We start from the raw sequence: 27,004 nt of genomic DNA on the forward strand, positions 1-27,004 counted from the left end.
ACATCAAGGTAGAACCTGTACAACTGTACAAGACTACAAAGTATAATTTATTCAACACATAGCAAAGCTTAATATACTGTTTAACACAGCACAGTATATAGGTATAACCTATGTAACACAGCAAGGTATAACCTAATTAACACAGCAAGGTATAACCTAATTAACACAGCAAGGTAGAACCTGTACAACACAACAAGGTATAATCTATCCAACACAGAAAAGCTTAATATTGTGTAACACAGCAAAGTATATATAACCTATTTAACACAGCAAGGGAGAAACTATATAACCTATTTAACATAGCAAGGGAGAAACTGTACAACACAACAAGGTATAATCTATCCAACACAGAAAAGCTTAATATTGTGTAACACAGCAAAGTATTTATAACCTATTCAACACAGCAAGGTAGAAACTGTACAACACAACACGGTATGATCTATCCAACACAGAAAAGCATAATATTGTGTAACACAGCAAAGTATATATAACTTATTCAACACAGCAAGGGAGAAACTGTATAACACAACAAGGTATAATCTATTTAACACAGCAAAGCTTAACCTATTTAACACAGCAAGGTATAACCTAATTAATACAGCAAGTTATAACCTATTTAACACAGTAATACAAATTAACCTAGCAATGCTAGTCGCCCCCGTCTAGCAACATTAGACTAGGGGGAGCACAAGGGGCTGGTCGCTAGCTTGGCACTAGCTTCACTCGGTGTCACTGCCAGCGTCAAGTTACAGAAAAACCACTAATTTCAATTAACGTGTAATTGAAAGCATTTGGCCCTAATTATTCTTAATTAACTGGATTATTTCGATTTAGGACAATTACTGACTGCTTCAAGTATATAGGATATTTACTCCATGTACCTAGTTTTTCAATTAAATTTTTGCATAAAATTTTAAATTATTCATAATTAACTGGATAATTTCGATTTAGGACAATTACTGCTTCAAGTATATAGGATATTTAGTCCATGTACCTAATTTTTCAATTTAATTTTTACATAAGTTATAAATTACTTATAATTACTACAGGAAAATTATAAAAATTACTACAGGAAATTACAACTTCAGTTAAATAATGATTTTATTGGCACAAAATCCAGACAACTGTTAGGGACATTTAATCCCTGAGATTTCATTATTACTTTATTCTTTTATTGGTGATTGAATTTAAACAAACAATAATCTCATTTTTATCATGATTGATTTGAGATGAAGTAAAAAATTAAAGAAAGCCTATTTCAGTCTCCCCTCCCCCAATAAGCTTAGTTTCAAAAGGACATTAAATAAAACTTTAATGCTCGCATTAATCTCTCAAATTAAACTTTGCTTTGTTATGATGCACAATAAAATCAAAAGCTCAAATTTCATATCTTGTAAATATCTCGAAACTCTATTATTGCTTTAATCATTGAATACATCTTTTATATTTTTAATACCGATTTCAAATAAATGGGTATTTGCACGCTCAGAAGTACATATGAATTGTTAGTTTTGAACACATACAAGCAGACTATACATATATAAACAAACTGTTTACATTAGTGTAATTTTGCAGCTATTATACCTCATTACTCAATTATTATCCGTTATTCAACTATTAGTTTTAAACAAATAAAACATTTGTACTGCCATTCCTGAGTTACTCAATATATTCACTGTTATAAATGAACTAGTGTTTACTTTAGTGTAGCTTTGCGGCCATATTATACCTTTTTATTCAATTATTATCTGTTATTTAAGTTAGTTTTGAACAAATAGAACAATTTCACTCTTATTCCTGAGTTATTCAATATATTCACTGTTATAAATGAACTAGTATTTACTTTAGTGTAGCTTTATGGTAGATACCTTTTATCTTATACCTTTTTAATATTATACCTTTTTATTCAATTATTATCTGTTATTTAAGTTAGTTTTGAACAAATAGAACAATTTCACTCTTATTCCTGAGTTATTCTATATATTCACTGTTATAAATGAACTAGTATTTACTTTATTGTAGCTTTGCGGCCATATTATACCTTTTTATTCAATTATTATCCGTTATTTAAGTTAGTTATTAATAAATAGAAGATTTTAACTGTTATTCCTGAGTTAATTTTTTTACTCAGTATATTTACTGTTATAAATGAAATAGTGTTTACTTTAGTGTAGCTTTGCGGCCATATTATACCTTTTTATTCAATTATTACCCGTTATTTAAGTTAGTTTTGAATAAATAGAATATTTTCACTGTTATTCCTGAGTTATTCTATATATTCACTGTTATAAATGAACTAGTGTTTACTTTAGTGTAGCTTTATGGTAGATACCTATTATATTTTACCTTTTTAATATTATACCTTTTTATTCAATTATTATCAGTATTTTTAAGTTAGTTTTGAACAAATAGAATATTTTCACTGTTATTCCTGCGTTATTCTATATATTCACTGTTATAAATGAACTAGTGTTTGCTTTATAGTGTACATAGCTTTATGGTAGATACCTTTTATATTATACCTTTTAAATATTATACCTTTTTATTCAATTATTATCCGTTATTGAAGTTAGTTTTGAACAAATAGAAGATTTTAACTGTTATTCCGACGTATTTTTATTGTAAGGTTCACAATTAAACGCAAGTTGGCAGTGCACGCGAGCTTTGTGCTCATACAGTGAAACTGTGGCCAACAACAGCGCTAAATTTTGGCACTGCACAGCAGCAATGCAGTACATGCATTACTGAAAAAAAAACTATGTTAGTTACCCGTGATGAAGAAAAAAAACTATGTTAGTTACCCGTGATGAAGAAAAAAAACTATGTTAGTTACCCGTGATGAAGAAAAAATACTATGTTAGTTACCCGTGATGAAGAAAAAAAAACTATGTTAGTTACCCGTGGCCAACAGCGCTAAAGTTTGGCACTGCACAGCAGCAATGCAGTGTATGCATTACTGAAAAAAACTATGTTAGTTACCCGTGATGGTCCTAATTAACGGTGTGATTAGAATCGGTGTCGGTAGAGATTGTGATTTTATATTATCACGGATTTTAGGAAAATGTATTACAAAGGTTGAAGCTTCGTTTTGCAAATCATTTGTTATAAATGGCTGATAATTACTTCGGAAAAACAAGTAAAGTAAATCTCCTGTAAAGCAAGTAAATAAGGAAATAAAATGTCATTAAGAAGATCACATCGATGATCAATTTACTTTTCATTTAACTGGTGTCACATTTAACACTGGCCAACGACAGCGCTAAATTTTGGCACTGCACAGCAGCAATGCAGTGCATGCATTACTGAAAAAAACTATGTTAGTTACCCGTGATGATCCTAATTAACGGTGTGATTAGAATTTGTTTCAGTAAAGACTTTATTAAATATTTTTTATATACGTGATTTTATATTATCATGTGTTTTATGAAAATTGAATAAAAAGTTTAAAACTACATTTTGCTAATCACTGGCTATAAATGGCTGATAATTCGATCGGAAAAACTAACACCTGTAAAACAAGAAAAAAAATTAAATGAAAAGTCATCAAGATGATTACATCGATGATATATTTTCTTTTCATTTAACTTGTGCCACATTATAAGCAATTTTCACGTTGATGATAGTTAAATCTATTTTATTGTTACCCTAGGTTCTGTTTTCTTTCGAGGATTTTCGATTATTTTTGCTAGCCAAATTAAATCTTTTCTTTTATATCCTTAATGTAAAACCGATTAACAACGATGACTTATATATGCTTTGAATTTTTGAGGAGCGAAGCTGCTATAACTTTTAGTTTATTCGCTGAAAAGAGTTTAAATTTTTAATTTAGAATAATCAGTCCTGGGAATAAAGCAAATTTCTTTATTTCAAAAGTTAAGTCTCATAAATTTAATATTTGCTGCAAAATATTGATTTTAGATCTCGAACATTCATTCAAATCATTTTGAATTAGATTGTAAAGTTTTTAAATGTAAATTTATAGTTGATTGAATTCAAATTAAAATTTGTTTTAACCTACAATTAAATTTGATCAAATTCAATATTAAGTTCATTTAAATCCATTTATTTTCATTTGAATTTAAATTACTTTGAATTCAAATTTAAATTAATTTGGATTCAAATTTAAATTAGCTTTCATTCAAATTTAAATTAGTTTGAATTCAAATTGAAATTTTTTTTAATTCAAATTTAAATTTGTTTGAATTCAAACGTAAATTTGTTTGAATTCAAATTCAAATTTTTTTAATTCAAACTTAAATTTGTTTGAATTCAAATTAAATTTTATTTGAATTCAAACCTAAATTTGTTTGAATTCAAATTAAATTTTATTTGAATTCAAACTTGATTTATTTGTATTCTAATTTGAATTTGTAATTTCCACAAAAAAAAAAACCTTCGCCTTACCCCGCCTACGCGACTAGCGCGTGCCAAGCGCTAAAGCTTCACCACTTCTTTCCTGCCTAGTGGTTCCCTTCCGCCTCATTCTTCCCTCTTGTTGGGGAATAGTATCAATCCCCAGCATTGTTGGGGTATAGTATCAATCCCCCAGCGTTGTTGGGGAATAGTATCAATCCCCAGCATTGTTGGGGAATAGTATCAATCCCCCAGCATTGTTGGGGAATAGTGTCAATCCCCCAGCATTGTTGGGGATTATTATCAATCCCTTAGCAATTTTGGGGAATAGTATCAATCCCTCAGCATTGTTGGGGAATAGTATCAATCCCCCAGCATTGGCAACCAATTCCACTTCTCATTATTTTTCATTTCGTAATATAGACTCAAAAAGAAACAAGTTATATAGAGTTTTGATATACCTGTTCAATGGTGAATTTTTTAATCTGAATAATGAATCTCATCTTAATATTGAATTTTATGGTGTATGTTTCCACTCTTAATAAAGTGGACATCAATTCTCCTTGATGTTGTTGTAGTTGGATAAATATCTACGTTTAAACTCTCCAGCGTGTTATAAATTCACATCTTATTCTTGCATACAATTCCTCCAACTCTTCAATAGAATTTAAATATTAACATTTAATGTTCTTTTGAATGCTTTTCACTCGGAAAAATAAAAATTTCATGAATTTTTACGACGATTATAAACTAGAGTTCCGTGAACGGAAGTTTATTATACCATCGATATTTACGGCGTCAGTGAACAATGTTGCGAGTCTGTGCTCGAGATGAGATCTGTTATCAGTTGTTTACAGTGGCACTCTGTTAGCAGTTGTTTACAGTGGCACTCTGTTAGCAGTTGTTTACAGTGACACTCTGTTGACCGTTGTTTACAGTGACACTTTGTTAACCGTTGTTTACAGTGACACTCTGTTAGCAGTTGTTTACAGTGACACTTTGTTAACAGTTGTTTACAGTGACACTCTGTTAGCAGTTGTTTACAGTGACACTCTGTTAGCAGTTGTTTACAGTGACACTCTGTTAGCAGTTGTTTACAGTGACACTTTGTTAACAGTTGTTTACAGTGACACTCTGTTAGCAGTTGTTTACATTGACACTCTGTTAGCTGTTGTTTACAGTGACACTCTGTTAACCGTTGTTTACAGTGGCACTCTGTTAGCAGTTGTTTACAGTGGCACTCTGTTGGGAGTTGTTTACAGGGACACTCTGCTAGGAGTTGTTTACAGTGACTCTCTGTTAACCGTTGCTTACATTGGCACTCTGTTGACCGTTGTTTACAGTGACACTCTGTTAACCGTTGCTTACATTGTCACTATGTTGACCGTTGTTTACAGTGACACTTTGTTAACCGTTGTTTACAGTGACACTCTGTTAGCAGTTGTTTACAGTTATACTGTGTTAGAAGTTGTCTACAGTGACACTCTATTAACAGTTGTTTACAGTGACACCCTGTTAGCCTTTGTTTACAATGACACTCTGCTAGCAGTTGTTTACAGTTATACTGTGTTAGAAGTTGTCTACAGTGACACTCTATTAACAGTTGTTTACAGTGACACTCTGTTAGCCTTTGTTTACAATGACACTCTGCTAGCAGTTGTTTACAATGGCACTCTGTTAGCAGTTGCTTACAGTGGCACTCTGTTAACCGTTGTTTACAGTGACACTCTATTAGCAGTTGTTTACAGTTATACTCTGTTAGATGTTATTTAGAGTGACACTCTGTTAACAGTTGTTTACATTGACACTCTGTTAGCTGTTGTTTACGGTGACACTCTGTCTCTGTTAAACGTTGTTCACAGTGATACTCCGTTAACAGTTTTTTACATTGACATTCTATTAGCAGTTGTTTACAGTGACACTCTGTTTACCGTTGTTTACAATGGTACTGTGCGATCAAATATGCCATCTAGACATGCATAATTATTCAGATCATTTCAATGTCTTATTCAATTGATCATTTTGAAACTGAAATTAAAAAATATATATAACTCGGCTGTTTGAAATTGGAAATTCAGAAGTGCAAGCAAAGAATTTTTATAAAAAGAAAGAAATAAATTTTTATTTATGCAAGCAAAGATTTGTTCGAACAGCAATGTTTGGACGTTAGATGTGTTAACTAAAATATAGTTTAAGCTTAACTATGATCATCCTTGTGATTTGAATATTTTGCATTAAAAAATATTCGAACCAAATAAATATGCATAAGCTACATAATAAAGAAAAATTAAAGTAAATGGGTGTAAAATAAAATATTCTAAGTGTGAAAAAGAAGCATGCACTGGCGTGAACAGGGTAATTTTAGTTACTTATTGAGTTTACCAACATTTGGTTTGTCTCAATCAAGACAAAAATTTAATAAAATTAAAACCCAATATTTCTTAAAATTTTATAGGAACTAAGAAAGCAAAGGAATTTATCCCTGGCGATTTGCTTATCCATAATCAAATTAAATACTAATCTTTTATCCAAATTATACATCATGAATTGAGAGAGGTGAATTATCGTTCAATTAATCAATTATTAAATTAAAAAATAACTACCGTTCAATTATCGTTCAATAATTAATGTGATAACTCCGAATTTTGGAGTTATAACATTCCCAAATAACTGAGATATATCACCGTAATCACAGATGGCAGGCGACCAATTTACCTTTTCAGGAGTAAACAAGCTGATGCGCCGCCTTCGTCGTCCTCCGTCTCCGAGTCGTCGCTAGGCAGGTCACCCCGCCCTCGGGTCGCGGATGTAACGAAGGACGTGTTCCGTCTATTTGCCCTCCTTTGGGCCAGCTGATGCAAGATGCTGTTGCTTGTCACTTGCTGAGGGTAGTTTACCATTACTGGACAAACCGAGATCTTTCTCAACCACTTGTCCAGTCGTATCTTGAATGTTGCAAGGGTGAACTCCCCTCTTCTCAGCGCTTTTGGCAAGGCATTTAAGAGCCTCGGTCCTACCACGGACAGTAGTGATCCCTCACGAAGAGTCTGTATTCTGGCCTCTGCTCGGTTATTAAATGGGGTATCACACACAGTCTCCCCCTCCTTTCGTTGTAACGTGTCACTATTCTGGAGGTCACTCTCAAAGTTGTGAGCCAGTCCGGTTATCATCTTCCAGGTCTATAGTATGATGTACATCTCTTTTCTCCTCTCCAGTGAAAACAGTCACTGGTGTTTCAGTCCGTCCCTGTAATTCAGCCCCAGTTCCCTCATACCGCTGATCCTCGACATGAAGGTCCGCTGGACTGACTCCATGCAGTTTCCGCACTGCTCCCGCCTTGAGCGGCGCCCAAAGCTAGCAGCAGTACTCAAGATTGGGAGCAAGAAGGCTCTGAAGAGTGTAATCATTGGTGCTGCTTCTTTCGTTCAAAATGTCCGCCATATCCAACCCATCCGTTGCCTGCTTCGCGCGATTATTTCCTCGATGTGGTCATCGAATGTGGCTTCCGTACTCATCAACACTCCGAGATCTCGAATAAGTTGCTTCTCCTCAATTTCTGTGCCATCTGATGCCAAGTAGCGATGTGGAATCCCTGTCTCTGTGTCGAATTTGCATCTCATTACTTCGAACTCAGTGCTGTTGAATTGCATATTATTCATTAGGGCCCTATCGTAGATTGACGACAAGTCATCCTGTAACCTTTCGACGTCTAGGTTCTCTGCGATCTTCATCAGCACTCTTGTATCGTCCGCAAATGACGATGTAGATGCGTGAGTAAGTTCCGAATCAATATCTGCAATGCGGATGAAGAAAAAAAATCGGTCCTTGCACCGAGCACTGTGGGACTCCGCTTTTCACCCTCACTTCTCTCGATTGCGAGTTTCCAAGTGTGACAGCTTGTACTCTATTTGCAAGGATATTTTGGATCCACCCTAACAGGCTTCGTTCTACTCCCAACCGCCTCAGCTTTCTGAAGAGCACCCCATGGTCAACTTTGTCAAAAGCTCCAGCAAAGTCTAGGTATACCACGTCCACGCCAGCTCCTTCCTCCAGATAGGGTCACAATCCGGTGATGGTGCTCCAGTAACTATGACAAACATGAACGATTTCGTCGGAAACCACGCTGACCACTATTATACAGTCGAGTCTCTTCCATATACTGGACAAGCTTCCTGACCACTACCTTCTCAAAAACCTTGATCACCTGTGAGGTCAAGGTCACAGGTCTGTAATTTTGTGGTCTGTCCTTCGGGACTCCTTTGTGGATTTGCGTTGTCAGTCCCACTTTGAGACCCTCAGGGATAATTCCCTCCGTCATCGAGGCTTTCCTGAGCATTGTGAGCGAAGCCTTCAGTGCTCCAACAAACTTCTTCAATAGCACCGATGGAATTCCATTCCGGTCCTGATGATGAAAACGTCACAAATTCTTTGATACTTATTTCCATGTCTTCTGGTCCAAACTCAATGTTCTCCAACCACCTTCCGCCGGGCAGCTCCTGGAGAACTTCCACTCCATTTTCCTGTCTTGAGTAGCGGGGGTTACTGAACACTGATTCAAACTGCGATGCCAGTAACTCACAGATGCCTTGGTCATCTTCGACAAGGACATCTTTATCCATCAGCGGGCCCACTGGTGTCTTTATTTTAGCCTGGACTGGGCGTATTTGAAGAAATATTGGGGGATCCTCTCTGAAGACCTCAACTACTCGTTGCTCGGCAGCTTGTTCTTCTATCCTGTGAGAAGCTCTACTAGTCTCTGAGCTCTACTAGTCTCTGTTTCATCATGCAGGTCACTAGTTGATTCAGCTATTCGTTTGCTTAATCACTTGCGTTTTCTCATAAGGATTCGTCGGTCTCCCGGAATGCTGCTGACTTTGGGGTTCGTTTTTCTCGGAGTATGTCGCACACATACCTGTGCTAGTTTCTCACGTAGTTTTGGGTAAATATATTCTGCATTCATCTCGTGAAACTCTTCTCTCCAATCAGTTTCGTAAAGTTCATTCCAAATTGTCTCCCAATCCGTTCTTCGATGGTGAAAGTTAAGTCCTGCCAGTCCCTTCTGGGGTATAGCCCTTGAGTTCCTTCAATCCGAACGTCAACCACAATTACTTCATAATTAATAAAAAGGAGATCGTTGAGCAGTGAAGTGCTCACACTTCATTGCACATACTTCAAGCCATTGTATCCCCACTTCACTGCTCACACTTCACGCCATTGTATCGCCCCTTCACTGCTCACACTTCACTGCTCACACTTCACTGCTCACACTTCACGCCATTGTATCCCCACTCCACTGCTCACTCTTCACGCCATTGTATCTCCACTTCACTGCTCACTCTTCACGCCATTGTATCCCCACTTCACTGCACACACTTCTAGCCATTGTATCCCCATTTCACTGCTCGCACTTCACTGCTCGCTATTTTTTGCTGCTTGGCAGCGCAGTGACCATCGCTCGCCAAGACATAAAAGACGCGGCCGGCGCGACGTACTTTGTAAGTCGAGACGCCCAATCTCCGGCGATAACTGCTGATATTATTCGAAATATGGGCGTTTCCATCGTTATTTCCAAAATTGTAAATTTGTAGAGTAAATAGTTTACTTTTCTCATTGAAAAATGCGCCTTTGTATCATTATTTTTATCATTGTAAATTTAGTGACTTATTCAAGTTGCGTAGCTCATGGAAAAATATTTTGAATAACTCATTAAAAAAACGTGTGTTATTTATAATTATTTAAAAAAACGGTGTTTTTTCTATTTATTTTCAAATTTATTGCAAAAAAGCGGGTAAAAAACTCACTTTGCTTATGAGACATTGTTTGAATTTAATATCAAAATGGTACATATCTAGATAGAATTTTTAGATTTGTTGAATTTCGATATGCGCAGATATCAATCTAGCATCCTGAGTCAGATATATCACCGACTTGGATTTATATGGGAACAAGAATTTAATATGATAAATAGATAAATAAGATCATAAAAATTTGAGCATGACTTTACAACACATTTAAGAAACCTTGTTGGTGTTGATATTACCCTCTGTTCCAGCGCCGAAAAGTTAAAATAATTTAAGTCAATGAGGAAAATAAATATTTTTTGTAATCGGGAGTGAAAGAAAAACAGTAAGAAGACGTACAGAGCAGTAACGTTACGAATGGTAGAGAGAAGGAATTGAAAGGAGCAATATCAAAAGAAAACAAGAGATGATGTAATTTTATTTGTCCTACAATATAATGCCTTTTTTCTTATTTTACATTTAATTTAGATTATTTTTATTATCAGTCTACGAGTCTCGCAATCTTGCTAGGATGCTTCAGATAGGCGGCTATTTCAAATACAGATAATTCCAAGATCAAGATTGCAGATAGCTCCCATGGTGGCTTTTTTTAAATACATATAATTCCATGCAAAATTATTTCTGTGATGTAATGTGCAGCTGAATAAATAAAAATAATATCTTGAGTTAACAATCGCCAAGTCGCTTCATCGTTTATTTTTAATTTGCCATTTCGCTATTTCAATTGAATTTTTCGCTAGAACCATTTCGCTTTATCATTTGTTGTCGTAATGTCAGAAACATTTTGCTTTGTAATTCATTGTTGTACTACTAGAATTAATTCGTTTATAAATTGTTGTTGTCACATCAGAATTAATTCATTTCATGATTGGCTGTTTCACTTCTGAAGAGTGTACATGTATTGACAATAGTGATGTACTTTATCCTAATTTCACTCACCTTTATCCAGGTGCTGAATGATGGTGTGAAGTAAACGGCAGCTATACTATCATCCTGACGGCAACATGGCGGATGATAATAAAGCGGGAGGCGGAGAATTGAATGATAACAACACACAAGAAGAAATGGATGTGGGCAACGAAAAAGACCCAGAAAAATGTGTGGTAAACGGAGGAGAAAATGGCGTGAGAAACAGCGAAGAAAAACTTACAGTGGCTGATAATGATGAGGGAATGGAAGACTTAGAAGAAAGTAAAACGGAGGGGGCGGAAGATGAGAGATGTCTAACGGTAAGAACGGACTTTATTAGTATTAATTTCTATTTAAATTTTATCTTTATTTAAGTCACTTAATTTGTCCGGCACGTCAGTTTTTTAAGTCCGCCAGTATTTTTACTGCAATAAAAATCCGCTATTTAGATTTGATTGACTTTAATTGATGTCCGCGCGACGGGTTGACTTAAATTGATTGAATTAAAACAATTTGTGTGATTTTAATTGCAGCGTCTTGCACGCAGTGGAAGACGCTGCAATGTTACAATTAAAAATTGTTTGTAATTATATTTAAAGACAATCAATATATATAGTCATATTAAGCTGAAGTAAGATATGTCCAATGTGAGTATGATATTCTGAAATAGAGACTTCTCCCTATAGACAAAGTTATTAAATTATCTAAAGTAAAACTACTCCAATTGAGTTAGCATGCATTAATCTGCCTAGAGCAAGACTACTTAGATTAGTACCCTAGATATAGGTTTTAATCTATCTAGAATATGAGACTACTTTCTTACAAGTAAGTATTCTATATAAGCTATCTAAAGTGAAACTATTATTTCTTTAAACGTAGGTATATAGCTATCTAAATTGAGACTACTTCCCTAGACGTAGGCACTAAGCTATCTAGAGCTAGACTTCCTCCTTAAACTAGGTATTAACTTACATTCTCTCTCGATCTAGATTTTCTCTAGCGACTGTCGGCCGCCAGCTCTAGCGACTTGATCCCAGCAAATGCCAAGTTGCGATGTTTCGTCGAAAATAAATTATTTTAGCATAAATTCCTCGACATTTATTATTATTTCTCAAATTCTCTTTGCTTAACTTCATTAATTTTCCGAAATTATCAATTCATTGATATTAATCATCTAGTCATTTTATCGTTAACTTGCGTTTTATTCTTGTCATCGACAACACTTATTAAAATAGATTGAGAATTTTGGAATAAGTATTGAATCGATGAAAAGTTATGGGGTGTTCTATATAAGGTATAGAACACCCCATAAAAACAGAAACAGAGGGAACAGAGGGAACAGACAGCATTTTCATAGTGTAGGCGATCGCCTCTGCTAGCAGAGGCTGGACATAGGCTATGCATGTCCTGTGTGTAGTAGTCCTTGATTATATTATATTATATTATTTTGTGAACGCAGGTGAAAACGCAGTGTAGGACGCTGCAATATCACAATTATTATTTTTTAATTAAAAACTATCTATATATATAGTTTAATTAAACTGAATAAGATATTTCCAATGTTAGCATGATATTCTGAACAGCAGACGTAGTTATTAAATTATCTAGAGTAAAACTAGATAATTAGTAAAAAAAACCCTAGAGTTGGCTCTAATCTGCCTATAGAGCAAGATTACTTAGATTAATGCCCTAGATGTAGTTATTAATCTTTGTAAAATGAGCCTACTTTCCAATAAGTAAGTATTCCAAGCTATTTGGAGCGAAACTATTTCTGTATTTATTTCCCTAAAGCTATCTAGATTGACACTACTTCCCTAGACGTAGGCACTAAGCTATCTAGAGCTAGACTTCCTCCTTAAACTAGGTATTAGCTTACATTCTTCCACGATCTAGATTTAAACAATCTAGAGCTAGACTTATTCCCTAATTATAGGTATTAGCTTTCATTCTCCCACGATCTAGATTTCCTCTAGAGACTGTCGGCCGCCTGTTCTAGCGACTTGATCACAGCAACAGCCAAGTTGCGATGTTTCGAAAATAAATTATTTTGTCATAATTTCTTTCTTCTCAGCATACTTTATCTCTTAAATTCTCTTTGGTTAGCATTATCAACTTTTCTAAATAATCAATTCATTGATATTAATCATTTTGTTATATTTTTAAGATCCATAATACAAATTAAAAGAGATTGAGAATTTTGAAATAAGCAATGAACCAATGAAAAGTTATGGGGTGTTGTATATAAGGTAAGTTAATTGAATAAGAATGAAGCAATAAATAATGATAAGTTAATGGTTATTTTTGTATAACATAATTATGAAGAAAAAATAAAATTTGCGGACAAATTTTTAAGCATCTACTATATTTCTGTAAATTATAAAATATGGACGTCCACAGAAATGTTCCGGTATACCTGGCGTCTGGAGCTCGTCAGTTCCGGTATACCTGGTGTCTAGTGCTCGTCAGTTCCGGTATACCTGGTGTCTAGTGCTCGTCAGTTCCGGTATACCTGGTGTCTAGTGCTCGTCAGTTCCGGTATACCTGGCGTCTAGAGCTTGTCAGTTCCGGTATACCTGGTGTCTAGAGCTCGTCAGTTCCGGTATACCTGGCGTCTAGAGCTCGTCAGTTCCGATATACCTGGCGTCTAAAGCTTATAGATATGTGACTGTCTATTGTGTGACTGTCTAACCAATTCTATCTCATTCCTGCGGGTAAATGTGTTGTATATCATGAATTTTTATTAGTTTTAAAAGTGATTATGAAATCTACTATCGATGAACCTATTTTCGTTGGAGCTGGGATTCAACAATCTGCCAATCAACACTGGACATTTAATTCCTCCACCGCTACCTAATCTGCCTCAACAGAATCTCATGTCACGACAGAATCCTAAACCGAGATCTGAGATCTGCTGTTGGGATTCTGTTTTACACAAAGTGTAATCGTATTACTTCCGCTGTAGTCGCAGTACTTTCGCGTCTCGTGTAGCATTTGTAGGTCGGCACCAGTTTACTTTGTTGCGCTACCACGAATAGTTTTTAGTCATGACTAGTATGGCGTGCAGACGCTTGTCATTAATCAACTACGTTGTCTAAATTTTTGTTGTACTGTTAGCCATTTTGATGTAACTATATACTTTCATATCTTGTATTGCAGACAAATGCAAAGTGATTTCAACCCATTGGTCGGGCCTTAATGAAATACTGGTTCACTTTGTTAGTGTGTTCGCAGGCTGAAATTTAAGTTTACAGTGATCGATATTTAAGCAACTTGGATCACTTACACCTTCGTGTCAGTTTAACGTGAAGACCATCGCCGATGGTTCGTAACCAACTACAGGCTGTGTTTCAGCTTGTACACACAGGACATAATTTACTGCCATCACAGACTCCCCAGCTAGCCACTTTTCACTGGTCCTAACGAGTGACAGTATCAGATCCTGTACACCCTACGAGAATCGAGAACTTCCTAATGCAGTCACAACATCCAACCTACCACTACTGGACCTCATAACCCGTTGCCACCGCATCCTAACCTCCCCTTTACTGGACTTCCTCACCAGCTGCCCCCGCATCCTAACCTCCCCTTTACTGGACTTCCTCACCAGCTGCCCTCGCGTCCTAACCTTCCTTTTACTGGACCTCATAACCCGTTGCCAACGCATCCTAACCTTCTCTATATTGTACATTACTACATACCCTCCGTGCTGCATAACCTCCAACTTCTGCGTCCTCTAATATATCTCATAACTCTTCCTTACCTGATTTTCTGTCAGTCCAAGAACCCAATCTCACTTATTTCAGGACTCTATCGAACTCAATCTTCTGCAGGTTATGGAAATAATACGCTAAATTCTAGCCTGGGAACGTCTTGCCTAAAATTCATATTTTAGACCTTTATCGGACATTAACTTATGCTGATTGTGCTTCCTAATCTGACATCTGGACTTTTTAATGCAAAGATTAACCTATTTTAATGACTCTTTCCGACTTAACCTTCCGCTAAATTCGCACTCTGACTTAACTATAGTACCTTTTTGTGCTAAACTTTACTTTTAGCCGCCATTGCACGTTAGCTAGCCCGCTTATAATTGACAACTTTATCATTCCACCGAATATTCTTTCTTCGTATTTAACCGCACCGTCGGTCACTTCTTGACAGAAGAACTGTTCTCGAAATTTATTGTGTTTTTGATGTTTCAACGGACATTTATAATATTGTGCTATACTTTCAGCATAGTAAATTTTCCTAATTTTCCTTTCAGCAAGAAGAAACACTGGTTGAGTTTCACGATGAAGCAACCGCAGGCGAATCCACAGAGGTTGCTGAAACTGAAGACAAACCTTATGAAACGCCATTCGAAATCGAAGATACCAAAAAATCTGGTTTGCATGAGGTTGAACCAACAGACAAAAATCCTGCTAGAGAAGAAATTACCGAAAATATTGAAGAGAAAGAGAACCTAAGACCAGCGTCAATTGAAAAGAATGAACATCCTCAAGAATGTCTGTCAGTCAGCGCCGCAAAAGAAGCTGAAACAGAAAACAACCTTGAGAATGAGGTTGCAAGTCCCCAGGATGCCAAAAAAAGCCTTGAGGACACTGATAAAAGTCCACTGAATGCCGAAATAAGTACAGAGAGCACCAATAAAAGTCCAGATGACGCCGAAGAAAGTCCACGAAGTGCCGAAAAAAGTCCCCATGTTGTCAAAATAAGTTCCCAGAGTGCCGAAAAAAGTTCATTGAGGCTAGATCAAAGTCCTTACCGATCCGTAATAAGTCCATATCGATCGGAAAGTTCTGGTAAACCTGAAGAAGATGACGCACCAATCGAGAAAAGAGTTAAACTTTCTTCAGTGGAAATAAGAATCCCGAACTTGAAGGCTCAGCTCAACAACATCATAAAAGAAACGGAGGAAACTGTCCAGGCGCCGCCACCCGTTGAAGATTCAGAAGAAGTACAAGAAATCGGGGAAGATGGACAGGTTTGAATATTTGATTTTACCCGTGAAAAATATTTCATGGTTGTTGAACGGTTGGTTTTTATCAGCCCTCTCATAGTTTTAGTTGACGCAAATTAAAACCCTTATTGCTGCAAATATATTTCAAGAAGAGCTTACAGTTTCATTGAATTAGTTCATTTATGGCGGAAGCAAATAGCTTTTCTCCCGGTTCATTATGGTTAATTTATTATAATTATAAGATTTTGCATCTAAATTTGATTTGATTAAATTTAATGTAGTTAATAATTTTTTTATGATATTACCTTTAGTTGTTCAGTCTTAAATTTGTAGCACTTTTTGTAATTTATAGCACTTTTTGTAATTTGTAGCATTTTGTAATTTCATAGTATTAAATTTACTCAGCTATTATTAGTTACAAAACAATCTGAAAAGTTTTAAATAATTTCCATACTTAGTGTGATACTATCCATGTCTTCTTTAAAGAGTTTAAGTGTAAGTTCTTATTTTTTCATATTGGTCTAATTTTCCACTATTACATGAATGCAGAATATTCATTGTCTATTCATGTGAGAGAACGTATGCTAATTTCCAATTCTGTCGCATGTTTTGGAATACAAGGACGGAAAAATATAGAATTTTGTGCTCGGTGGTCACGGCAATAAAAAAAAGTTTATTTAAAGAGAATGATTAACACTATATTGATAAAAATTACTAACGCGTGTTAACATTGAAAGGAATGATTTATGATGTTCCATTTCTAAGTTCATTTTTGGAAGCTCCTGAATCTCCAAAAGGAAAGTACAAGTATAGGTTGAAAATTTTCACAATTTGTTGCTTTGATAAATGGTATAATAAAGTAAGGCTATAAGTGAATCAATGATCTGAAATTTGTTATATTTATTATCAAATTTTTCTACTTCCAGGTGTACCACACGTGGCGTCCGAAAGGCCGTTATGAACTAGAACACACCGAAATAATGGTAAGAAACGTACTAATTCCTGCGGATTATTTAATTTGTTATTAATATTGTTGTTGAATACGCTTAATTAACTCTTTGTGCACGGATACATTAACCGCCGTCAAAGCTGTCCGTACATGAAATAAAAATATAATAATAATAAATATAAAATTATTATAAAAATGGCAGGGAAATACATTTAGTCGTTCTATTTGTGCAGTTTGAATAAGATCAGCCCCCAAAAATATACACCTTCCACCACTTCCGGACCATATTTTAGGAGAAATATTCCAAAATAGTCCGTACATGAAATAAAAATATAATAATAATAAATATAAAATGATAATAAAAATGGCCGGGATATAAATTTCGTCGTTCTATTTGTGCAGTTTGAATAGGATCAACCCCCAAAAATATACCTTCCACCATCTCCGCACCATATTTTAGGAGAATTATTCCAAAATATTTGCTACATGATTGATATGGGCGAGAAAAATATTTTTATTTCGATTACCACATGTAAACGCCTTTTTGAAAATATCCTCGTCGTAATATAATTTTTTTTTTAAATATCGTAACTTTTCAAAAATATCCTTTGGTAAGCATAAATTTTTGAGTGGTGATATTCTTGCTGTCAATGTGTGTGATCAGCTCAGCTATTCGAGAATCATACATAAGGACGATAATATTTAATTTAATGAATTTAATAACATTGAACGTGGGCCTGGCATGATTTCCCGGGACCGAGAAGTCCCGTCAGTACACAAAGGTTTAGGAATAGTATGATATTGCCCGAGACTCCGTTATCTTTATAATTTATTGCAAACTAGATTTAAGTTCAACACTATCGTGCTTGAAAACTTATATTTCCACCCATTATATAGCTTGATGTATAGATTTTTTTCTTCATCATAAACATCAGAATAGGATTATTTCCGTACATCTGTGTGCAGCATTAGTCCTTTAAAGGCCATAAAAATATGTCCGGTAATTAATTTCATGATTTATGGGCATGAATTCGACATAAAGATTGTTCTTGAAAAGTAGTCTGTTAGGAATATAACATGGCGTCATTTGCTGTTGATTGTTGATTCTGTCGTTAGCTAAGGGATTGTGTGACGTCAATACCTGTTAGCTGTTGACATGAACGTCCTACAGAGGGAAGAAGTGGTGCCAATATCTGTTAGTGATGTGCCAGAGCCTCCTCCTGTTGTTCAGCAACAGTCTGAGCCACAACCTGAGCCTGATGCTGCCGAGAGAGATGAACAACAGCAACAACAGCAACAGGTATATATATTAATCTTAGTATATAAATTTTGACGCAGCTCACTCATCAGTAGCAGAGCGGAATAAAATTGCGCCCTGAGGAAATGATGAATATTTATTTTTGTGCATTCTATTCACAATTAATACCATGTAATTAATTAAGGTAATAAAGTATTAATTAAAATGATCAGATTTAATTCTTGTTCTGTGTAAGAAGTTTTATTACTCTCCTTGATACAGAGTCTTTACTCTCTAAGTAAGAAGTTTTATTACTCTATTACTATTTATTACTAGACTCGCACCATGGATCAGACTTTTGAATTCGACACTATATTTTTCAGAAAAAACTATGCAGTTTTATGTAAATACTGATGGTACTTAGCATTGATCTTAACTTTTATATTAAAACAATGTCAGAAATTATTATGAAAAATACAAATGTAAAATACAAATGTAAGCAAATTTAACACGAAGCGAGTGTCTAGAGTATGCCGTACAAGATAACGAGTACAATATTTATTTCAGTTTACGCTACTATTGCCAGGAAGTGGAAGTTTTCTTTGATTTGTTACGTTTTCTATCTACAGCTCGGTGAAGGGGGGCCTCTAATAATCCAAACGCATTTACCGAACGGCGAACTTGGATCACCAATAGAAATACCAGAGGGCATTCCTTTACTGGCAAGAATTTTGCCACCGGTCAGTGCCTCATATTGAATAATTTATGAATTGTTTTTTATTAAACTTTCCAATTAACTAGCTCAACTTACATTTCGCAGTGATTGACATGACTAAAATAATGGGTTTAAAAATAACTAATACAAATTACATATTCAAATTCTCGTATATGTAATGTCATGAAATTACACTAAAGAAGGGTATTCATTTCAAATAATTTTTTATAAATATTTAGAGCCGTAAAATTCGTCCACATTAGAATGCTGCATCGTCTTGTGGCGGCCCACGCTTGCTTATGCACTAAATAATAAAGCATTAAATAAGGTATAATGCAAATTATACTGCATCTAAGTAGCTAATATGTAACACAAGAGGTACGTGGTAGTACCACACGGCGACTGTACGAGACCTCCGAGTGGTACAAGATTACAATTTTTTTTTTGAACCACTGAATCCCATGCGGGTTATGGCAGCATGCGACGTAAATCAAAGAAAATGAAATTTATACCAAAAATGCAGTTTTTTAAGAAATAATAAGTTATTTATACGAAGCGTATGTAATTATATCAAAAGTTATTCAGGCTTATATATTAAGCTGGCAGTTCGTGATGTATGACACGAGGCAGCTGTTGTGTGATTGGTGATACACCACCACACTTGGTGATGATCGCACCTGCTGGTTGTGCCTGTAAGTGGTGTGGGTGGTGGTAGTATGGCACCTGGTGGCACCTGGTGGCACCTGATGGCACCTTATGGCACCTGGTGGCACCGCTCTCCGGTCAGACTCTCCATTTAGCCACAGTCGGCATCAGGCTGCCGTGGGGTGTGGATGGCGTCTGTGGCGTCCCGTATAAAAATATTGCATCTCGAGTCTCGATATCTACAACCAACGTTTACATTTTTATATCTTTAATTTCTATCTTTCTTTCTAATACCGTTCTTTAGTTTTTAAAAGATGTAGTGACCTCGCAGGATTGCAGGAATTTTTTATTCCGATATTTCCTCGTGCAGGAAGTTAATATTAATGAGAATTATGAAACTTATATTGATAATTCTACAGTCAAATTATTTCTTTGCTTAACACGAGATACAAATTTTTTTTTATTCAGTCATTTAACGCTCTTCATTCGCATGAGTTTTGCACACCCACTGCAACGAAGGGACGTTGTTTTAAATTTCATAGTTTCACAGAACAATAAATTTATCAATTTTTCTGTTGCTATAGATGATTTACTACTTGGTTTTTATTGAAATTTTTGGAAAATTATCTTCGTAAACGAAGTCGTAAATGAGTTTTAAATCCTCAGGTCTGTTATATCTATAAATTTATTTAGAAAAGCTATGCATCGCTGTATCCCTCAACGGCTTGCTTACTTTCACAAAATTCATTAGGTGAATTTTCCGCCGGCCGTTTTAAAAATGTTTTAGTAAAAGCCACTTTTAGCCTTTACACAAATAAATATGCCCTTGACACCATGCACTAATAGGATGAAAATACCCTAAACGCCATATTCTCAGTCTATTCCTATAATTATTTAAGCATTTTAAAAGCACGGTATCGAGCAGCTTAGCTTCAAGTGTTGGTGGTTGTTCCATTGCTTGCTGCATTATAGTATTTTACGTACACAGCCCCTCCCCTTCCCCTCTCCCTCCCTGGGCTTTTGAAACGTTCGAACACCTGTCTATGGCTCGAGTAAACATACAAATACATACGTTGATGACGCACACATCCGCTCATGTACAACATTCGTGATTCCTACGCAGAAAATTTGTGATAACCTGCTATTTGTGTCGCAAAAAAAGTCACTGGGGAAAAGAACAATATTTATATTCAAGAATTGTGAGTGTGCAATCAACGTAAGCGTAAATATGTGGAATGTGAATTGAATTTTGAATAACAACGGATCTATTTCTATATTATTCAGCGCTTGTAAACTTTTCTTTACTAAATTTTTATCGCAAATTAAACAAACAATTTAATATACATGTTTGTCTAATTAAATATTCTGAGAAATGCATTCAATTAGCCGTCAAAAATTAGCCTGGCTATAAATGACTTTTCATGGTCACCTCGCCCCAAAACCAATGCACGTTCCATTTTCTTTGCAAGCAGACATATGTACTATGATTTGACCGAGCGATTCTATTTTACCAGTTTCCATCAGTTGCTGCAATAGCTTCATATTTTGCCTTGGCCTCTTCTTCATATTCCATAAAATAGAATAAGATAACTTATGGAACATAATTTATTTTTGTTACAATCAGCTATTTCCTCTATCCTAAAATACCGACTCCGCGACATGCAGCCAAGAACCACACGCCCGTTGCGATGAAGGCCGATGTGAATATTTGTACATGTATATAGATATAGATTAAAAATAGATTTTTACTTGCGCCAAGTTTCCTCAGTGATAATAACTGTTAATATAAGCCGTTATTTAATTATAAATCTGTGCGCGTGAGTGCGCGTATTTTAGAAATCTCAGTTTTATAATCGTAATTTGGATATAATAATTTTTACCAACTTTTTCATTAATGGAAATCTGACACATTTCTTACAAATTTGTATTGGCTATGTAGTTATTGATAAACAAATAACTCTTCTGAATACGCATATATCTCGAAACGGAGCAAAAATCACGTCAAATGTCAATAGCATTTACAAGCCAAAATATTGTACACAAGGTTCAATTTAGTTCTTGAATTCAGATATTTCCCAAGAGCTTAAGTGGTTATCTAGATCAACTCAAGTAACATGCTCGTTGTCAGCTCTTAATAGTTTCTAAGCTACTCTTGAATTTAGATATTTCCTAAGAGCTTAAGTGGTCGTCTATATCAGATCAACCCAAGGAACATGCTCGTTGTCAGCTCTTAAAGTTTCTAAGCTACTCTTTAATTTAGATATTTCCTAAGAGCTTAAGTGGTTATCTAGATCAACCCAAGGAACATGCTCGTTGTCAGCTCTTAATAGTTTCTAAGCTACTCTTGAATTTAGATATTTCCTAAGAGCTTAAGTGGTCGTCTATATCAACCTAAGGAACATGCCTTGAAGAACGTTTTGCTTGCCAAAACTCTATGTTTAGCAGCTTGGGGGATGGGAGAACGCCTACTCGAATGACTCCATCCCACGTAGTCTGCCATAAATATATTTTCTAAAAATACACGTTTTCTGTGTTCCGTTTTCTAAGGAAGTCTAAATCGTTTTCTTGCTGCAGCTTTCCGGTTGATTTAGAAGTAGTTTTGGTTGACATTGGCTTGGATTATTGAATCTGGCAGCCTTTTTGCTAAAATTAAATTTTATTGTCAATTTTCCCCAAATTAGTCATATTTTTTCGTTATTTTCTTCAGGTTTGGTCCACCTGGCACATATTATTATTCGATTTATGTATGGGTGGCCGGCCCCTTGTGGGTGACTCATGCAAAATGTATAATTAGTTTGAGCTAAGCCAAGGCTGAACGTCAGCTTCTGCACAGTTAGACACAAGCCGCTGTTGTTTCAGGTCTTAATTTGTGACTTGCTATTGCTGAAGCTTAAATAAATTATATTTACCTTTATTGTTGTTGTTTAAACTGAAATCAGGATTTCATGTTAATTTTTCCACCAAAAACCATCAAGTGAATGAGATGCTCACTGGTATGTTAGCTTTCTTCAAACTTTTTTTACCTGCATGTAAATTCAAATAATTTTCCGTTTTTTAGGCAATCAAATTTTCTGCAGCTTTTATTTTTAATATCACGAGTTTTTTATATAACAATATTCAGTTTTATTTTGCATGACTATGATCACTCTTTTTTAACATTATTGTTCACGTAAATCAACCAATCGAAAAGTTAACTCGAAAAAGGGAAATGCCTTGGGTCCGGCTATTCGCTTTCTCATAAGAAATTTGTAGAAAATTTTGGTTCAGAATAACTTTGTTAAGAATAATAATTTTTTGATCGCACATCTTTAAAACTCTTATTCTTATATACAAAAAAAAAGAAATTCTTATATCAAACAACACAGACTAACGCACTTTAAAATAACTCAGCCTGCCCGCAATTGTATCCACATTGATTTATGACTTAACTGCAATATCGCCATTTCCAGATTGATTTATTCCAGAATCAGATTCAGATTATCATATTTCCAGAAAGATTCAGGGAACCATTTTTACAGCTAGATATTTTTCACTCATTATTATATCCTCGTTTCCATTGGGAGAGAAAGATTCAGTGAACCATATTTACAGATAGATATTTTTCGCTCAATATTATATCCTCGTTTCCAAGGGAAGCTTGAAATGAAAATTCAATCGCAAAAAATTTATTCCAGGATCTAAAAAATCTCACAAAATTGAAATTAAATTTTGGAATTCATAGGCAAAGCCAAAATTCCTAATTTTCTCCTGCGTTTTATACTAGATTTGAAATGAACTAAAAGCTCATGAAGCCTCAACAAAACGCTAAAATTATGGAAACGATTCTTTTATATTTTGGTTGAAGAAAATGTTTTCGCCAGATCGATTTTGTAGCAAACGAGACGCCAGTGACTTCCCTGTTAGCAATTCTTCTTGGAGTCCCGCAATCCGATCAAATCCTAACGCTTTTGTGAGGCCTTCTGAGGATACCTCACGACCAGTGATAGCATTAAAGACTGCATTCAGACCTGCTGCTGCTGCTAGCAATAAGAAACAAACTTTTTCTCGAGGTGGGCAACGAAAAACATTCAGTGATCCAGCAACGCCCGCCGTGTTGAAAGATCGCGGACTTAGACCTTCAGATCTGAGTGATCCTCATAAAAAGGAGTTTCTCACTAACCTCACGAACAGAGTCTTCCATCTTGCCTTGGTGAGTACCTCATAATACTCACCGGATTATAAACTCATAATGCTCAACGGATTATAAACTCATAATACTCGTCGGATTATAAACTCATAATACTCGTCGGATTATAAACTCATAATACTCACCGGATTATAAACTCATAATACTCGCCGGATTACAGACAATCGCTTAGCCAATCGCGATCGTATTTTATGATTGCGTTTCCTGCCGTATTACGTTTTTTAATGAATGAATTAGTTATTAGGATTTCATGGAATGATTTCAAGCGATGTTATTGAAGGAACTTGATAAATTATTTTTAAGATTCCTCGCGATTTCTATAGAAATTTCATATCATAAATTACCCGAAAATTATCAAAAATATTCTGGTACATAAGTACCGAATTTAATTGCAAAGAAGCTCAGTTCATTTTAATCATGATATATTTATTATTGAAAGAAAAGCTGTAATTAATTTGGTGTAATTTTTTTAAATTGAATACAATACGAACCACCGGTGAGTCGTATCGTCCCTATATAAAAATTTCAATCACCATTTTCCAAAAATTTACAACAAGATATTTTTACAATTGTATATGTTGAATGCACTCAATCGCATTCAACGTGTCACTTTTATGTATCAAGACTTTATATGCTTCCTACAATTCAGCTCTAAATGAAATGAATCCTTTAGCTACGCCTACTATTTCAGTTCAGTCTAAGTAAAGACTGAATAAACTTCAGGATCCTGAATAATTAAGTATTTATTCCGTTCAATCCACTGTAAGTAAGCGACGAGCTAAGCTGTACTCGTGTCACTTGAATTTTATATTAATCAAAGTTTTTTTTGTGATCATAGACAATTTTAAACCTCGTTCCCACTTAAGTTTGGAGATTTTTGCAGTGTCACGTGCTTTAATTAATTCAGCGTAATAGATTAGGCTTTTTTTAGGCTATTATTTGTTCTCGACATCGCAGAATTTACGCAGTTTATTCTTTTTCAAACTCACATTTCGCTGCTCTGATCCTGCTGCACTTAATCAAGTCACTGCGCCGATTTCGATCACAATTTTCACAGCACCGTTGAGGTTCGAACATGCAACTCACTGCTCCAGTATTGGTGATCTCAGCCACTCGACCACTTTGCTGAAATAAATTCTCATAATTCTCAACAAGAAACTCGATGACAGCAAATCTAATTCCTACGCCCAATTTAAAATGAAATGCGATTCATTTAATCTGATGTTTTATGTCATCATCTGGGAACCTTAATTATTTCTAACAGTTATTTACATGGGAACCTTGGGGAACCATATTTTATTGAAAATTAGTTGCTAGAAAAAAGGCTCCCAGTAGAAATACGTGCAATAAAATAGGTTCCCCTAGATTCCTCTGGAAATAATTGTTAGAAATTAGGTTCCCATTAGAATATTTTCACTGGGAACCTTATTTCTAACAGTTATTTCCAAGGGAACCTTGGGGAACCATATTTTATTGAGAATTATTTGCTAGAAAAAAAGGCTCCCGGTAGAAATACGTGCAATAAAATAGGTTAGTAATAGTAAAAATAGTAAAGTAAGTAAAGTAATAGTAATAGTAAAAATTAACTCGTACGCCCAATTTGAAATGAAATGCGATTCATTAAACCCAATGTTTTTTTTTTTTTTTGGCATCTACAAAGCACTTACTTACGTCATCAGTCCTGACAGCTCCTGTATGGGTATTTCAGACAATTCTTCATTTGTTTTACATAATACTTTTTGTATTTCTTTAGCTGCTGTCATTTTGTATAGCTTTGTCTGGCAGTGCGCCACATAGCGACGCATTCTGTTGTTATTTTGGGCGACTTAGACCAGCTTCCGTGCAGTCTTTACTGGCAACTTTTAGTGTCTTCCCATTAATAGAATATATAACACATTAATTGAATATACATCACATTAATTGAATATACGTCCCATTAATAGAATATATGTCACATTAATTGAATATACGTCCCATTAATAGAATATATATCACATTAATTGAAAATACATTGCATTCATAGAATATGCATTACATCAATAGAATATGCATCACATTAATTGTATATACATTACAGTCATAGAATATACTGTATATTAAATTAATAAAATTACAATTATCTCTGAAGTTGGACGTTCCAGTTTGAAATATTTATTTTAATAGTTACATTAATCGAAATTCTCGTACCTACTGAGGTTTCATGTTTCATGCATTAATAGTTATTATCGAGTAGCATTATTTCAAGATATTTTTATCTTCCCATCTATTTAAAAAAATATCTATTCATATTTATGCAGTGCCTCTCGGTGCATATATGGTATTACCAAATATGTAACGAATACTTTAATTGGTACTTAATAATAAATACTAGTAATAAATTTTAGTAATGTTTTTGATGTAGACACAAAATTTAGTCACTATATTGGTGTGTCCATTTTAATTTTCGTGAATTCATTCACTTCGATCTTGGGGTTTGGAGCTTAAGCGAAAGTCCTTTAAAATCGATAATTAAAAAAATAACCCGGGAAATTTCGATAAATTAAATAAAATTCCTGATATTAAATGTTTGTTTCAGGAAGAAGATTCTAAAAGGCATAATATACCATGAACTCAATGTGCTGAAGCTGCTCATGAAATCATTTGTATATTCTAAACACTATTTATAAATTTATCATCAAATAGCTTTTGTGTAGAATTGGTCTCACATGACAGGAGCTTAAACGCTATTTATAAATTTATCATCAAATAGCTTTTGTTGAATTGGTCTCACATGACAGGATTTTACGTCCAGCAATTACAATCTCCATTAAATTGCAAAATTGCAGAGATTTTAACTCACACTAAAAATTCTCTAAGAATAAAAGTGAAAAAAGCATGAGGTGCACTATGGAATTAATATAATAACTCCTGTTTAATCTGTTAAGAACTGCATGCCATGAAAAATCTTCATTTCAACAAGTGATTTATGGATTCACGAAAACAGGAGCAAAATAATTTATCTGTTTAATGTGATCGATATTCGGGAATTTAATTATTCTATATAAATATTTTTAGCATTCTTTCGTTTGGGGACCTTTAAGGCAAAAAAAATTTTGTTATCACCAGAGATTTTTTATCATTCTTTCGTTTGGGGACCTTTAACGCAAAAAAATTTCGTTATCACCAGAGATTTTTTAGCATTCTTTCGTTTGGGGACCTTTAATGCAAAAAAATTATTTTCAACAGAGATTTTTTAGCATTCTTTCGTTT

At 34.9% G+C, this 27,004-nt stretch overlaps 1 protein-coding gene across 1 annotated transcript in view; it reads left to right on the plus strand.

Annotated features, from left to right (window-relative positions):
* LOC108666981 (pinin) overlaps positions 1-27,004 on the plus strand; it is a gene marked incomplete at its 3' end in the record, with an annotated part of 43,329 nt that overhangs the window by 2,191 nt on the left and 14,134 nt on the right. The window contains 5 exon segments of the mRNA XM_047881365.1: positions 11,104-11,383; positions 15,328-16,047; positions 16,950-17,006; positions 18,144-18,272; positions 18,839-18,949. Of these exon segments, the coding sequence (XP_047737321.1) occupies positions 11,159-11,383; positions 15,328-16,047; positions 16,950-17,006; positions 18,144-18,272; positions 18,839-18,949 (1,242 nt within the window).

Source organism: Hyalella azteca, unplaced genomic scaffold (genome assembly GCF_000764305.2).
Source record: "Hyalella azteca isolate HAZT.00-mixed unplaced genomic scaffold, Hazt_2.0.2 contig7730, whole genome shotgun sequence".
NCBI lineage: Eukaryota > Metazoa > Arthropoda > Malacostraca > Amphipoda > Hyalellidae > Hyalella > Hyalella azteca.